The sequence below is a fragment of the Rhinoraja longicauda genome, chromosome 13 (genome assembly GCF_053455715.1).
Source record: "Rhinoraja longicauda isolate Sanriku21f chromosome 13, sRhiLon1.1, whole genome shotgun sequence".
In the NCBI taxonomy this organism is placed as follows: Eukaryota; Metazoa; Chordata; class Chondrichthyes; order Rajiformes; family Arhynchobatidae; genus Rhinoraja; species Rhinoraja longicauda.
The window spans coordinates 50,392,647-50,406,128 of NC_135965.1; the positions used below are offsets into that span (position 1 = coordinate 50,392,647).

General features: G+C 43.4%; 1 protein-coding gene across 2 annotated transcripts in view; it reads right to left on the reverse strand.

Moving 5' to 3' along the window:
• The window catches only part of LOC144599310 (uncharacterized), a 157,492-nt gene that overhangs the window by 96,049 nt on the left and 47,961 nt on the right, over positions 1-13,482 (reverse strand). For both annotated transcript variants that reach the window (XM_078410099.1, XM_078410098.1), the window contains exon 8: positions 594-717. In XM_078410099.1, coding sequence (XP_078266225.1) covers positions 594-717 — 124 coding nt within the window. The remainder of the gene's footprint in view (positions 1-593; positions 718-13,482) is intronic.

Consider the following 13,482-nt stretch of genomic DNA (forward strand, 5'->3'; position numbering starts at 1 on the left):
ATGAATTTGTGGAAATCTCTGCCACAGAGGGCAGTGGAGGCCAATTCACTGGATGAATTTAAAAGAGAGTTAGATAGTGCTCTAGGGGCTGGTGGAATCAAGGGATATGGGGAGAAGGCAGGCACGGGTTATCATATCATATCATATATATACAGCGCGGAAACAGGCCTTTTCGGCCCACCAAGTCCGCGCCGCCCAGCGATCCCCGCACACTAACACTATTAACACTATCCTACACACACTAGGGACAATTTTTACATTTACCCAGCCAATTAACCTACATACCTGTACGTCTTTGGACGTACGTCTTTACTGATTGTGGACGACCAGCCATGATCACAATGAATGGCGGTGCTGGCTCGAAGGGCCAAATGGCCTCCTCCTGCCCCTATTTTCTATGAACCCAGGTCTCTGGCGCTGTGAGGCAGCTGTTCTACCCGCTGCACCACTGATCCACACGATAAATAATGCAGAGGAGATTGAGACTGATGGGAACCAATGAAGGTAATTCATATGTAAAGACTATTTTTTTTTAATTGTCTAGTGTACACATTTAGAGCAAAACGAAATAGATGATAGAAAATTATACTCACTATGATGATCAACAAGGTTCCTTTTGCCAGTGTCAAAATGGATGTGATTGGTTGTATGATCACTTGAGCCAAAATAACTCCCAAGGACAAAATCCATGTGAAGAATGGAATGATGTATACATGCCTAAAGTGAATAAAATGTCGATATATATATGTAATATTGCAACAATGCTTCATAACATCCATAGTTATCTCACTTTCTCGCATTCGGCCCTCTGAGCCATGTCAAGTGTTCGTCTAAATGATCAAATGTTACGAGAGAACCAGTGAATTGTGGACAACCAACCTCCCTTCTATTGACTCCATCTACACCTCACGCTGCCTCGGCAAGGCCAGCAGCATAATCAAGGACCACTCGCACCCCGGCCACTCCCTCTTCTCCCCTCTCCCATCGTGCCAAAAGGTGCAGAAGTGTAAAAACGCACACCTCCAGATTCAGGGACAGTTTCTTCCCGGCTGTTATCAAGCAACTGAATCATCCTACCACAACCAGAGAGCAGTGCTGAACTACTATCTACCTCCTTGGCGACCCTTGGACTATCCCTCTCTCCCGAGATGCTGCCTGACCCGCTGAGTTACTCCAGCATTTTGTGTCTGCCTGTGATGAGTGTAATTTGGGATCATGATCAGCATGGACATTGTGAGCCGATCCTCAGGGCCTGTTCCTGAGGTGCACTATTCTACGTTCAGGCTCTTTAATCTGGAACAAACATATTCAACCAGTGATCCCACAGATCACTCTGCACAAGCCTAACCACAACCCTACCTCAACCTGGCTGAAACACAACAAACTTTGTCTGAAGAAGGGTCTCGACCCGAAACGTCACCCACTCCTTTTCTCCCAAGATGCTGCCTGTCCCGTTGAGTTACTCCAGCATTTTGTGTCTGTCCAAACTTTATAGACAATAGACAATAGACAATAGGTGCAGGAGGAGGTCATTCGGCCATTCGAACCAGCACCGCCATTCAATGTGATCATGGCTGATCATTCTCAATCAGTACCCCGTTCCTGCCTTCTCCCCATACCCCCTGACTCCGCTATCCTTAAGAGCTCTATCAAACTTTGCACCACAATGTGTCTGTGTTCTTCACTTTATGCACTGTCATGATCTGGGTGACTCAGAATAACTGATCATTTATTGTATATATTTATTTATTGTCATTCCATAGATTTTGCCCAAGAAGCGCAGGCAGTGAAAGTTCCGTTGTTCCAGAACATAGCCGCTCGAAATGACAAATAAGCACCATTGACTTTCAAAGCTGCACAGTAGGTTAACCATGGATGTGATCTAGACACCAGTGGTGGAAATAAAGATCACGGATTCAAGTTTAGCAAGGAGGTGAGAACGGTGGTTAATCTGTGGAATTCATTGCCACAGAAGGCTGTGGAGGCCGTCAATTGATATTTTTAAGGGGAGAAGGCAGGAACGGGGTACTGATTGTGAATGATCAGCCATGATCACATTGAATGGCGGTTCTGGCTCGAAGGGCTGAATAGCCTCCTCCTGCTCCTATTGTCTATTGTCTGGAATTTAGAAGGATGAGAGGGGATCTTTTAGAAACGTATAAGATTATTAAGGGGTTGGACACGTTAGAGGCAGGAAACATGTTCCCAATGTTGGGGGAGTCCAGAACAAGGGGCCACAGTTTAAGAATAAGGGGTAGGCCATTTAGAACGGAGACCGGAGACGAGGAAAAACGTTTTCAGTCAGAGAGTTGTGTATCTGTGGAATTCTCTGCCTCAGAAGGCAGTGGAGGCCAATTCTCTGAATGCATTCAAGAGAGAGCTGGATAGAGCTCTTAAGGATAGCGGAGTCAGGGGGTATGGGGAGAAGGCAGGAACGGGGTACTGATTGAGAATGATCAGCCATGATCACATTGAATGGCGGTGCTGGCTCGAAGGGCTGAATGGCCTCCTCCTGCACCTATTGTCTATTGTCTATTTAAGGCGCAGATTGACAGATTCTTGATTAGTACGGGTGTCAGGGGTTATGGGGCGAAGGCAGGAGAATGGGGTTGAGAGGGAAAGATAGATCAGCCACGACTGAATGGCAGAATAGACTGGATGGGCCGAATGGCCTAATTCTGCTCCTAGAACTTATGAAGTTAGCAGACGGAGCACAAGGACAGATTTCAGGCAAAGTGGGATCAAGCACTTGGAATAAGTGTCTGAACTGTCAGATGGGAAGGCGGGAGATAAGGAGAGGTGCGAAGTATGAAGCCAAAGGAAGAGATGTTGGTGGAAGGGGGAGTGGGTGGACATTAACATTTATAGATCAAGATGGGTCAAATAGTCTTTCTCAATTGCAACTATCCTGTGACTTAAATAAGTCAAAGTCTCAAAGACAGTAGCCATTCAAAGTCTACGTTTATGTTATTTAGGTTGTCATTCAACGATATACTTGCACCTTTATCTGTAAAACACATTTCTCTATCATGAAGGGACCATTCAAATTTTACAAATTAGTTTAATAAAGTAGTTGATGGAGGTCTTCTTTTCCTTTCTCACCAACGAATGCTCGAAAGGTGGCAAGTATTTAAACCAAAAGACACACAATTAAAATTAGATCCGCACATAATTAGCTTGGGACACGTCATCAGGTCAACGTAAGAGAAGTTTCAAAACGAAGAGATGTTTTATTAATGTGCTGCTGTCGCAAATAAAAAACAATTTTTTTTGCATAAATATTCAAACTCAATGCATATGAGTTGAATACATATTTTTGAAAAACATCGTTGTGCATGTTAATCTTTAAGAGGATGAAAAGCCAGAAAGCATGGCAGCACATTTATCTCATAGTGAAGAAGTACCTTCAATTTTTACTTCTGCTTGCCTTAGCAAGATTAAAAAGCTCATTGGATTTAATTTGAAGCAGATGAATAGAAAACCAATGTAGCCTTTTGAACAATCCAACCTGATTTCTGAATTTGCCAATAAGCCAATAAGCCAAATTCCTGATTTATTTGCTTGAACAATACATTTTCTAATAAGGTCACTCCAATTTTTATACGTTTCTGCATCCCTGGTTTTATCTTTTGGCTCCACTCTAGCACCGTGAGAATTTTGAGATACTTGTAAATATAAAAATTGAAAAATGACAAAAAAAAAGCTTCAATTAAATATAAATACCCTGCTTGCACCATTATCAGTTCCTAAGCTATGCCACCATGCAATAATAAGTGAACAAAGCTTCAAGCAGAACTTAAGTTAGCATAAGTATCCTGCTGACTTTAAGTGTAAGAAGGAATTGCAGATGCTGGTTTAAATCGAAGGTAGGCACAAAATGCTGGAGTAACTCAGCGGGTCAGGCAGCATCTCTGGAGAGAAGGAATGGGTAACGTTTTGTGTCTACCTACTGACTTTAATGCCTGCCTGTCAATAGCCTCATTACTTTCCATGATAAACCAGTCTCCACCTATATCCTTCCTTTGTTCCGCCCCCCTGACATCAGTCCGAAGAAGGGTCTCGACCCGAAACGTCACCCATTCCTTCTCTCCTGAGATGCTGCCTGACCTGCTGAGTTACTCCAGCATTTTGTGAATAAATACCTTCGATTTGTACCAGCATCTGCAGTTATTTTCTTACACTTAAAGCTAAAATCAATGTCGGTGCACTCTTCAAAAGACAGCGCGAGTTCATTCCAATGTCCTCGCTAAAATGGATTCTTTAACCAAAATCCCAACACGGTTTAATTCATTATCGCCTCAGTAATACTCATGGAATCTCCTAATCCAGATCATGGTTGTCCTGTTTCCGTTAGAAAAAGCTTTAAAAGAACCTATTTGGCAGTGGTGTGCTTTGATTTAGTTTTTTTTTAAACTTTTCTGCTTGTGGGAGTAATTTTCCAGACATTGGATGCAAGAAGCAGACATATAAATACTGCAGGTGGAAAACACCAGAGCTTATTCTGAGTACGTTCTTTGTCTCTCATTACTGGGCCCCCCTGTGTGTAAACAAGCCGCATCTACAGAACTATAATTCGCTGTAGTCTCATCAAAACCTCCAAACATTTAAATATTTGCCCCAAAAAAAAAAGTATTTGGCTTCATCTCCCAAACATGACAATTTCCCAACTCCAGCCATACATTCAGATACAGCAGATGTTTCACATTAACCTGTTAATCACAAGTTTGAACACAAAGAAAACACAGGGGCACAGCTTGGTAGAGCAGTCACCTCACAGCGTCAGAAACGCAGGTTCGATCCTGACCTTGGGCGCTATCCCGGGTCGGGTTTGATTTGCATTTAGTTAATTGTCACAAGTACCGAGGGACAGTGGAAGATTTTTGTTGCGTGCCTGCCAGTCAGCGGAATGACAATACATGATTACAGTCCAGCCATTCACAGTGTGCAGACACATGATACCGGGTAGAGGGTGAATGACATTCGTTTGTTCACCCTGTCACAGCATGGGTTGGCTCCGGCTTCTTCCCACATCCCAAAGACGTGCGGGTTTTGTAGACTAATTGGCCCCTCTCTAAATTCCCCCTTAGTGTGTAGAGTAGATGATGTAGAACTAGTGCGAACGGAGCGATCAATGCTCAGCGTGGACTCAAGTACTCTACTGTATCTCACTACCGTACTGTATTTCAAAAATTAAATATTATCCTCACTGAGACTACCTCTGCATTTTCAGATCTGTTCAGTGCTTTTTTATGGCATAAGTATAAATCACATAAAAAATTCAAAAGCTCGTTGACTGCAGGCTGTTAAACATGCTCAGCCTGATATGCATGAATAATGGTTAAATATGCTCAAATTTAAATGTTCAGGCTCAAAGGAGCAGATTAATGTGGATGCAGTCTTTCCTCGGGCTCTGTTTACTCTGCTTTTTATAAAATCCCTTTGATGCTCAAAATGTATAAGTAATTATTTGGCGGTAGATTATGCAAACTTCAGAGGAACCTTGAATAAAGGTTCCGAGAAACCAGACGCAATTATATGATGGAAATAGGAGTCAAGTTCTTACCAGTTTGATCATTGAAAGCATTGGTACAATTGGGTGCAGCGGTAGAGTTGCTGCCTCACAGCGCTGGAGACCCGGGTTCCATCCCGACTACGGGCGCTGTCTGTACAGAGTTTGTACGTTCTCCCCGTGACCTGCGTGGGTTTTCTCCTAGATCTCCAGTTTCCTCCCACACTCCAAAGACGTACATGTTTGTAGGTTAATTGGCTTTGGAAAATTGTATTTTTGTCCCTAGTATGTGTAGGATTGGGTTAGTGTGTGGGGATCGCTGGTCAGTGCAGACTCGATGGGCTGAAGGGCTTACATAGAAAATAGGTGCAGGAGTAGACCATTCGGCCCATCGAGCTAGCACCGCCATTCAATTTGATCATCCAAAATCAGTAACCCATTCCTGCTTTTCCCCCACATCCTTAGATTCCGCACTGTATCTCTAAAATAAACTAAAGTCATGTATTATATTTGAGAGGAGAAAATATACTTTTAAGAGTCCACATCTCAATGTACCTCTTTGGTCAGCTCCCTGAAATCTGTTTCAGCCAATGTGGAAAACTGGCCAGAAATCAGGAATGGTCGTAAATATTAAAGACAATTGTTGAAGTTAAATTAACTTCATTATTGTTATTATCTGCTGAAGTGCGTTAATTACATATAATTTGGTAGGAATTCACTAAAAGGTATTATCGTTAAATTGCGCTGAGAGAAGATGGACAATGCATTGGTGTCACCTATAATGAAGTGATTCTCAATTATACTGAGAAATTATACTGAGGACAAGCTAGATGCAGGAAAAATGTTCCCAATGTTGGGGGAGTCCAGAACCAGGGGCCACAGTCTTAGAATAAAGGGGAGGCCATTTAAAACTGAGGTGAGAAGAAACTTTTTCACCCAGAGAGTTGTGAATTTGTGGAATTCTCTGCCACAGAGGGCAGTGGAAGCCAAATCATTGGATGAATTTAAGAGAGAGCTCTAGGGGCTAGCGGAATCAAAGGATATGGGGAGAAGGCAGGCACAGGTTACTGATTGTGGATGATCAGCCATGATCACAATGAATGGCGGTGCTGGCTCGAAGGGCCGAATGGCTTCCTCCTGCACCTATTTTCTATGTTTCTATGGTGCATTAATAAAACAACAGTTTCTCATGCTGTTGCCATGGGAATTTGTTAAACAGCCCAAGTTGTGAATTGCATTTCTACTTTTGAATGGTAACTTTAAATCTTTTTATAATAGGAACCTGAGGGGTGACTTTTTCACACAGAGGGCGGTGGGTGTATGGAACGAGCTGCCAGAGGAGGTAGTTGAGGCAGGGACTATCGCAATGTTGAAGAAACATTTAGACAGGAACATGGATTGGACAGGTTTGGAGGGATATGGACCAAACGCAGGCAGGTGGGACTAGTGTGGATAGGACACATTGGCCGGTGTGGGCCAGCTAGCCAGAGGGGCCTGTTTCCACGCTGTATGACTATGCTGTTAAAACAACTTTGCAGGTCATTAGCTTAGGGAAACAGCGTGAAAACAGGCCCTTCAACCCACTGAGTTCGTGCCGACCAGCAATCCCCATTCATAAGTTCTATCCTATACTCTAGGGACAATTTACAGCAGCCAATTAATCTACAAACCTGCACGTCTTGAGTGTGGAAGGAAACCGGAGCACCCGGAGAAAACCCACATGGTCACAGGGAAAATGTACAAACTCCGTACGGACAGTAGTCAGGATGGAACCCGGGCCTCTGGCGCTGTGAGGCAGCAACTCTACCGCTGCGCCATCCTGCCGCACTGTGTCGGCCTAATGTTATTTATAATTATTGTATACATAGGAAATCCAACTGAGAGATTACATAGAAACATAGAAAATAGGTGCAGGAGGATGCCATTCGGCCCTTCGAGCCAGCACCACCATTCATTGTGATCATGGCTGATCGTCCCCAATCAATAACCTGTGCCTGCCTTCTCCCCATATCCCTTGATTCCACTAGCCCCTAGAGCTCTATCTAACTCTCTCTTAAATCCATCCAGTGATTTCATGCCCGTGTTTCAATTGGATCTATAATGAGCCTGGACTCGAGATTGCAGGAAGTCACAGATCTCAGGAAGGACATGGAATGCTGTCTCACTGTTCCCCTTGAGAGAGCAAGGTTTCAGGGGATAGACACTAAAGGCTGGAGTAACTCAGCAGGTCAGGCAGCATCTCTGGAGAAAAGGAGTAGGTGATATTTTAGGTCGAGATCCTTCTTCAGACTGAGACTCAGGGGAGAGGGAAACCAGAGATATGAAAAGACACAGAACGAATCACAGCCGGCTCCCCGAGGACATTGAGAGCAGGGTGTCAGGGGAACTGGCTGAGAAAACCTGATTGTTTTCAGACAGATGAGTTTGAAAATCCACAGATCAACTGTGTCTCCTAGTGTAAGAAAATAACTGCAGATGCTGGTACAAATCGAAGGTATTTATTCACAAAATGCTGGAGTAACTCAGCGGGTCAGGCAGCATCTCAGGAGAGAAGGAATGGGTGATGTTTCAGGTCGAGACCCTTCTTCAGACTGATGTCAGGGGGGCGGGACAAAGGAAGGATATAGGTGGAGACAGGATGATAGAGGGAGATCTGGGAAGGGGTCCTAGATTAGTTGCCATCATTTTGGAGTTGTTTTACACCAGAAAATTAGCACCCAGGCTAACACCGCCTGTCCCGCTGAGTTACTGCAGCACTTGGTAGATATCTAACACTGTCGAAAGCTTGGAGTTGAATTTCTTATTGGGCATGAAGATGTGGTACTTTTTCGTGATGTGAATCGTCACCAGTGCAAGGTGCTCTGTGAGTTATGCATGCCAACTTGCAGGTCCTTGACTTTCGCTACAACCATCTGTATGCTCATTGATTTACTTCCACTCTTGGTGACGCAATATAAAGATTTAGAATTTATGTACAACTCCTTCCAAAATGTTTTACAAAGACTGCAGAAAGATGTGGAATTATGTCACTTACCAGCAGGAGCTCTTGGGCAATACAAGTTGCAAGCACCATCCAAGTGCCAAAGCAAAACCTTTCCTCACGCCATTCACTGCGACCTCCTTGCCTTGAATATTGCATTTTGAAACATACTGTAACTGATTGTAAATCTTCTCCACGTCCTGGTGCAATGATCTTTTTCAGTACAGATACTTAAAGGCATTCGACAGACTCATACGCCATATCGTGACTGTGTCCTCGATACCGTTTTATGTCCATTAACATTAGTCACTTGAACAGTTTAGTTTAGAGATACAGCGCAGAAACAGGCTCTTCGGCCCACCGAGTCCGTGCCGGCCAGCGATCCCCGCACACTAACACTGTCCTACACACACCAGGGACCATTTGCAATTTTACCAAGCCAATTAACCTACAAACCTGTACGTCTTTGGAGTGCGGGAGGAAACGTGGAAGTGAAAACACATGGTTTATTTATCCAATGTTAATATTTTTAATTTTTACTTCATGGCAAAGTCACATCTAAATTTAAAAATTAAAAGATGGAAAAAAAAAAGTACTTTATCCGACTGGAATGTTTAAAAAAAAAATACTTCTGCCAGATCTAGGATAACATAGTCCAATGTTTTATAACGTAAAGTTAGTGGTTATGCCATGATTAAGTTGCCAAGGTAACAGGGAGCAGGTTAATTAAGTTGCGAGGGAGAAGATGTTTATTTCCTCATTCAATGCAAGATTATTAAAACATAGACTAAAGTGAAGGGGAAGGAAGCATATTTGCACTCATTAAAATGAAGAGCATTTATTGTCCATAAAATTCTACTCCACAGAATAAGTGTATCTAACTTTAATGAGAACAAACAAAAACCTTTGCCTCAGAGGAAGAGATAACAAAGTAATTCCTATTGGCACAGCCGAGATAATGTCTACATGGATCCAGCACTGGGATTTTGATGTTTGATATACAAATAAAACAGCAGCAAGACCACAAAGCAAGACATTTTAATCACTGGATGTCACTGCGGGTTTCACTTTACCAGAATGACAGCCTAAACATGCATGTTTCACGCCACTAATCAGAATGGCAGAAATCCTTCTTAGTCACATGAATTTTGAAGTTACAAGGATTAAGATTTTACTTTAGTTTAGAGTTACAGTACGGAAACAGGCCCTTCGGCCCACCAAGTCCGTGCCGACTAGTTCCATCCTATTTATTAACAGGATGTTGCAAGGTAATAAAACACCTTTCCATGTTTCTCTTCCTTGGTGTCTCGGACAGTTCAGTCCATGTGGCAAAATGCCACCACATTTGTTTTCCTTTCGGCATTTTTTTTTTAAGGACTGGATTCAGTTCAAATTAACATTATATTGGAACCTAACAACATAGTCAAGGATTCATGAGGGTCGTATCACACAGATTTAGATAATGGTTTTTAATCGCCAAAGAAAGTATCATCGCCCAAGATGCCACCCAGTAATTTAGCTTGTGTACCCAGTAGCTTTTTTTTAGTTTTTAAAGATACAGGGCGGAAGCAAGCCCTTTGGCCCACCGAATGAATCTGTACCAACCAACGTTTCCCCGCACAGTAACACTATCCTACACACACTAGGAACAAATTTACAATTATACCAAGCCAATTAACCCTACAAACCTGTATGTCTTCGGAGTGTGGGAGGAAACCGAAGATCTCGGAGAAAACCCACGCAGGTCACGGGGAGAACGTACAAACTCCGTACAGACAAGAACCGATAAGTCAGGATTGAACCCGAGTCTCTGGCGCTGTGAGGCAGTAGCTCTATTGCTGTGCCACCATGCCACCGTGCCACACAGTAAGCAAAGGTAGTTTTCCTCAGTACAGCAGACTAACTCAAATCCGACGAAACGTACAGGTATGTAGGTTAATTGGCTGGGTAAATGTAAAAATTGTCCCTAGTGGGTGTAGGATAGTGTTAATGTACGGGGATCGCTGGGCGGCACGGACTTGGTGGGCCGAAAAGGCCTGTTTCCGGCTGTATATATATGATATATGATATGAAACATAGCATATTTTCTCTCTGGAGAGTGCCTAAATATTAAACATCTAACTCATTGGTATGAAAAAGTATGATGTGATTAATATGGTAGAATTTATAAAAAAGGCCATATTGCATAAACAGAATGATTAATTGTACTTTGTGCAATTCATTCTAACATTGAACTTCGTCTGATCACTTAATTTATTCAACTCTTCATTTATATAACTTCATTATTGTCAAGTCAAGTCAAATTTATTTGTCACATACACATACACGATGTGCAGTGAAATGAAAGTGCCAATGCCTGCGGATTGTGCACAAAAAGGAATTACAGTTACAGCATATAAATAAAGTTAATAAGTTACTATAGTGTGGACAAAAATGTAGTCTCTGGAGTTATAAAAGTTGACAGTCCTGATGGCCTGTGGGAAGTAATGGAGATATGCAACATTCAATAAAGGTTGGTGTAGACTGGCAACGTTTCACATCAATACAGACACATGAAACGATTCTTAGGAATGCAAATATCTTGCAATCTTCCCGCAAAATAAAAACACAAATGCCTCCACTGCGATTGATTTCAAACGGTCTGAATTGTCCTAATATTTTCAACGATTGTCCATCTTAATAATTCAATAACTGATGCTTTTTATAATCAAGAGGAGGGTACAATATAATCCTCAATGACCGTAGCATTGTCGTCTAATACTCCTTGTACCACAGTTACTGCACCTGGTCAGGCTTGATGGTATCATTCTCAAATACTAGTCTTCTGTGGCCAGTTAATTCGGAATATGTTGATTAACTCGGTCATATTCTACAATCTACTCATGTCGAATAGAAACAGGGAATTGCTGATGCTGGTTTACAGAAAAGGGCACAAAGTGCTGGAGTAACTCAGTGGGTCAGGCAGCATCTGTGGAGAACATGGGTAGGTGACGTTTCACAGAGTGCTGGAGTAACTCAGTGGGTCAGGCAACATCTGTGGAGAACATGGGTAGGTGACGTTTCACAGAGTGCTGGAGTAACTCAGCGGGTCAGGCAGCATCTGTGGAGAACATGGGTAGGTGACGTTTCACAGAGTGCTGGAGTAACTCAGCGGGTCAGGTCTGGTGACGTGGATAGGTGACGTTTCTGGTCGGGACCCTTATTCAGAGTCAGGTCTAGCGAGACACTCACTCCATGTTGCTCTTCAGCTCTAAGCAACCTAGTTTAGTTTTGGTTTAGAGATGCAGCGCAGAAACAGGCCCTTTGGCCCACTGAGTCCATGCCGGCCAACACCCTGTACACCAACACTATCCTACACACTCGGGATAATTGTACAATTGTTACCAAAGCCAATTAACCTACAAACCTGCTTGACTTTGGAGTGTGGGAAGAAACCGGAGCTACCTGGAGAAAACCCACATGGTCACGGGGAGAACGCATAAACTCCACACAGACAGCACCTGTAGTCAGGATCGAACCCGGGTCTCTGACGCTCTAAGACAGCAACTCTACCGCTACGCCACCGTGCCGTCTCCTCTGTACCAAGTCTCAATGGTGCCTTACCATTACTACAATGCATGGTTGCTCACTCACCCACCAGTTACTACCTTACTGAAAACTAGATTTTGCACGCTGGCATTTTTCTATTTGCGCTACCCTTTGTACATGTGAATGGTTTGATTGTATTCATGTACGGTATCTGATTAAATTGGATAGCACACGAGAGCTTGTTACTGTATCTTGGTACATGCGACTTTAATAAATCAATACCAATACCAAATTTCTATTAGCCTGAGATATTGCGTACATTGTGTTCAAATCTCTTGAAATTTCCTCCCTATCTCTTCTCCCCCACATCCTCCCTCCTCTCTGATACGTCTGTCTCCTTCTGCGTGCTGAGACTGCAACATAACACAAAGTGTGAAATCTCTTTAGAAGTCGAGCCAACACAGGCCGACTCAAAATGACAGTGTGACCTGAACAATCACCTCCTTGCTTCACGACTCACAGTCTTGGAAACCGGGGAGGCAGGAACAAGGGTTTTCCACGTGAAATCCCAATTCTGGTGGATACGGATGCAGTCGAGGAAAGGAAGTGGGGTGAGCAGGCTTTGAGAGTCAACAAGGAGTCACGGCGATGCAGCGGGTAGAGCTGCTGCCTCACAGCGCCAGAGACCCAGGTTCGGTCGTGACCTCGGGTGCTGTCTGTGCGGAGTTTGCCCGTTCTCCCTGTGACCACGTGGGTGTTCTCCGGTTTCCTCCCACATCCCAAAGACGTGCGGGTTTATAGGTTAATTGGCCCTCTTGTAAATTGCCCCTGGTGTGTAGGGAGTGGATGGGAAAGTGGGATAACATAGAACTAGTGTGAATGGGCGATCGATGGTCGGCGTGGACCCGGTGGGCCGAAGGGTCTTTTTCCCTGCTGTATCTCCAAACTAAATTTGAGTGTTGGTAAATTTAAGTGGTGCACCAGTGATTCGGTAGTAATTGCTGAATGCTTAATAACCCAAGAGGAATTTAAAAACTACTAAGCCTGGTAGTCAAAATCTCCAGTGCAATTTATCTTCCAAAATCATTCTATCCTCCAAGATTCCGATTTTAGTGTGTTCATCTGAAAGATCGGGAACATTACACCAGAAACGGCGAATCCTTCTACCAATTGGCAGATTGGATGCCGATGAGCCATTTGAAGTCATAAGGAATAGGAGTAGAATTAGGCCCATCAAGTCTACTCCGCCATTCAATCATGGCTGATCTATCTCTCCCTCCTAACCCCATTCTCCTGCCTTCTCCCCATAACCCCCGACACTCGTACTAATCAAGAATCTATCTATCTCTGCTTTGAAAATATCCACTGACTTGGCCTCTTCTGTGGCAATGAATTCCACAGATTCACCTCCCTCTGACTAAAGAAATTTCTCCTCATCTCCTTCCCAAAAGAACGTCCTTTAATT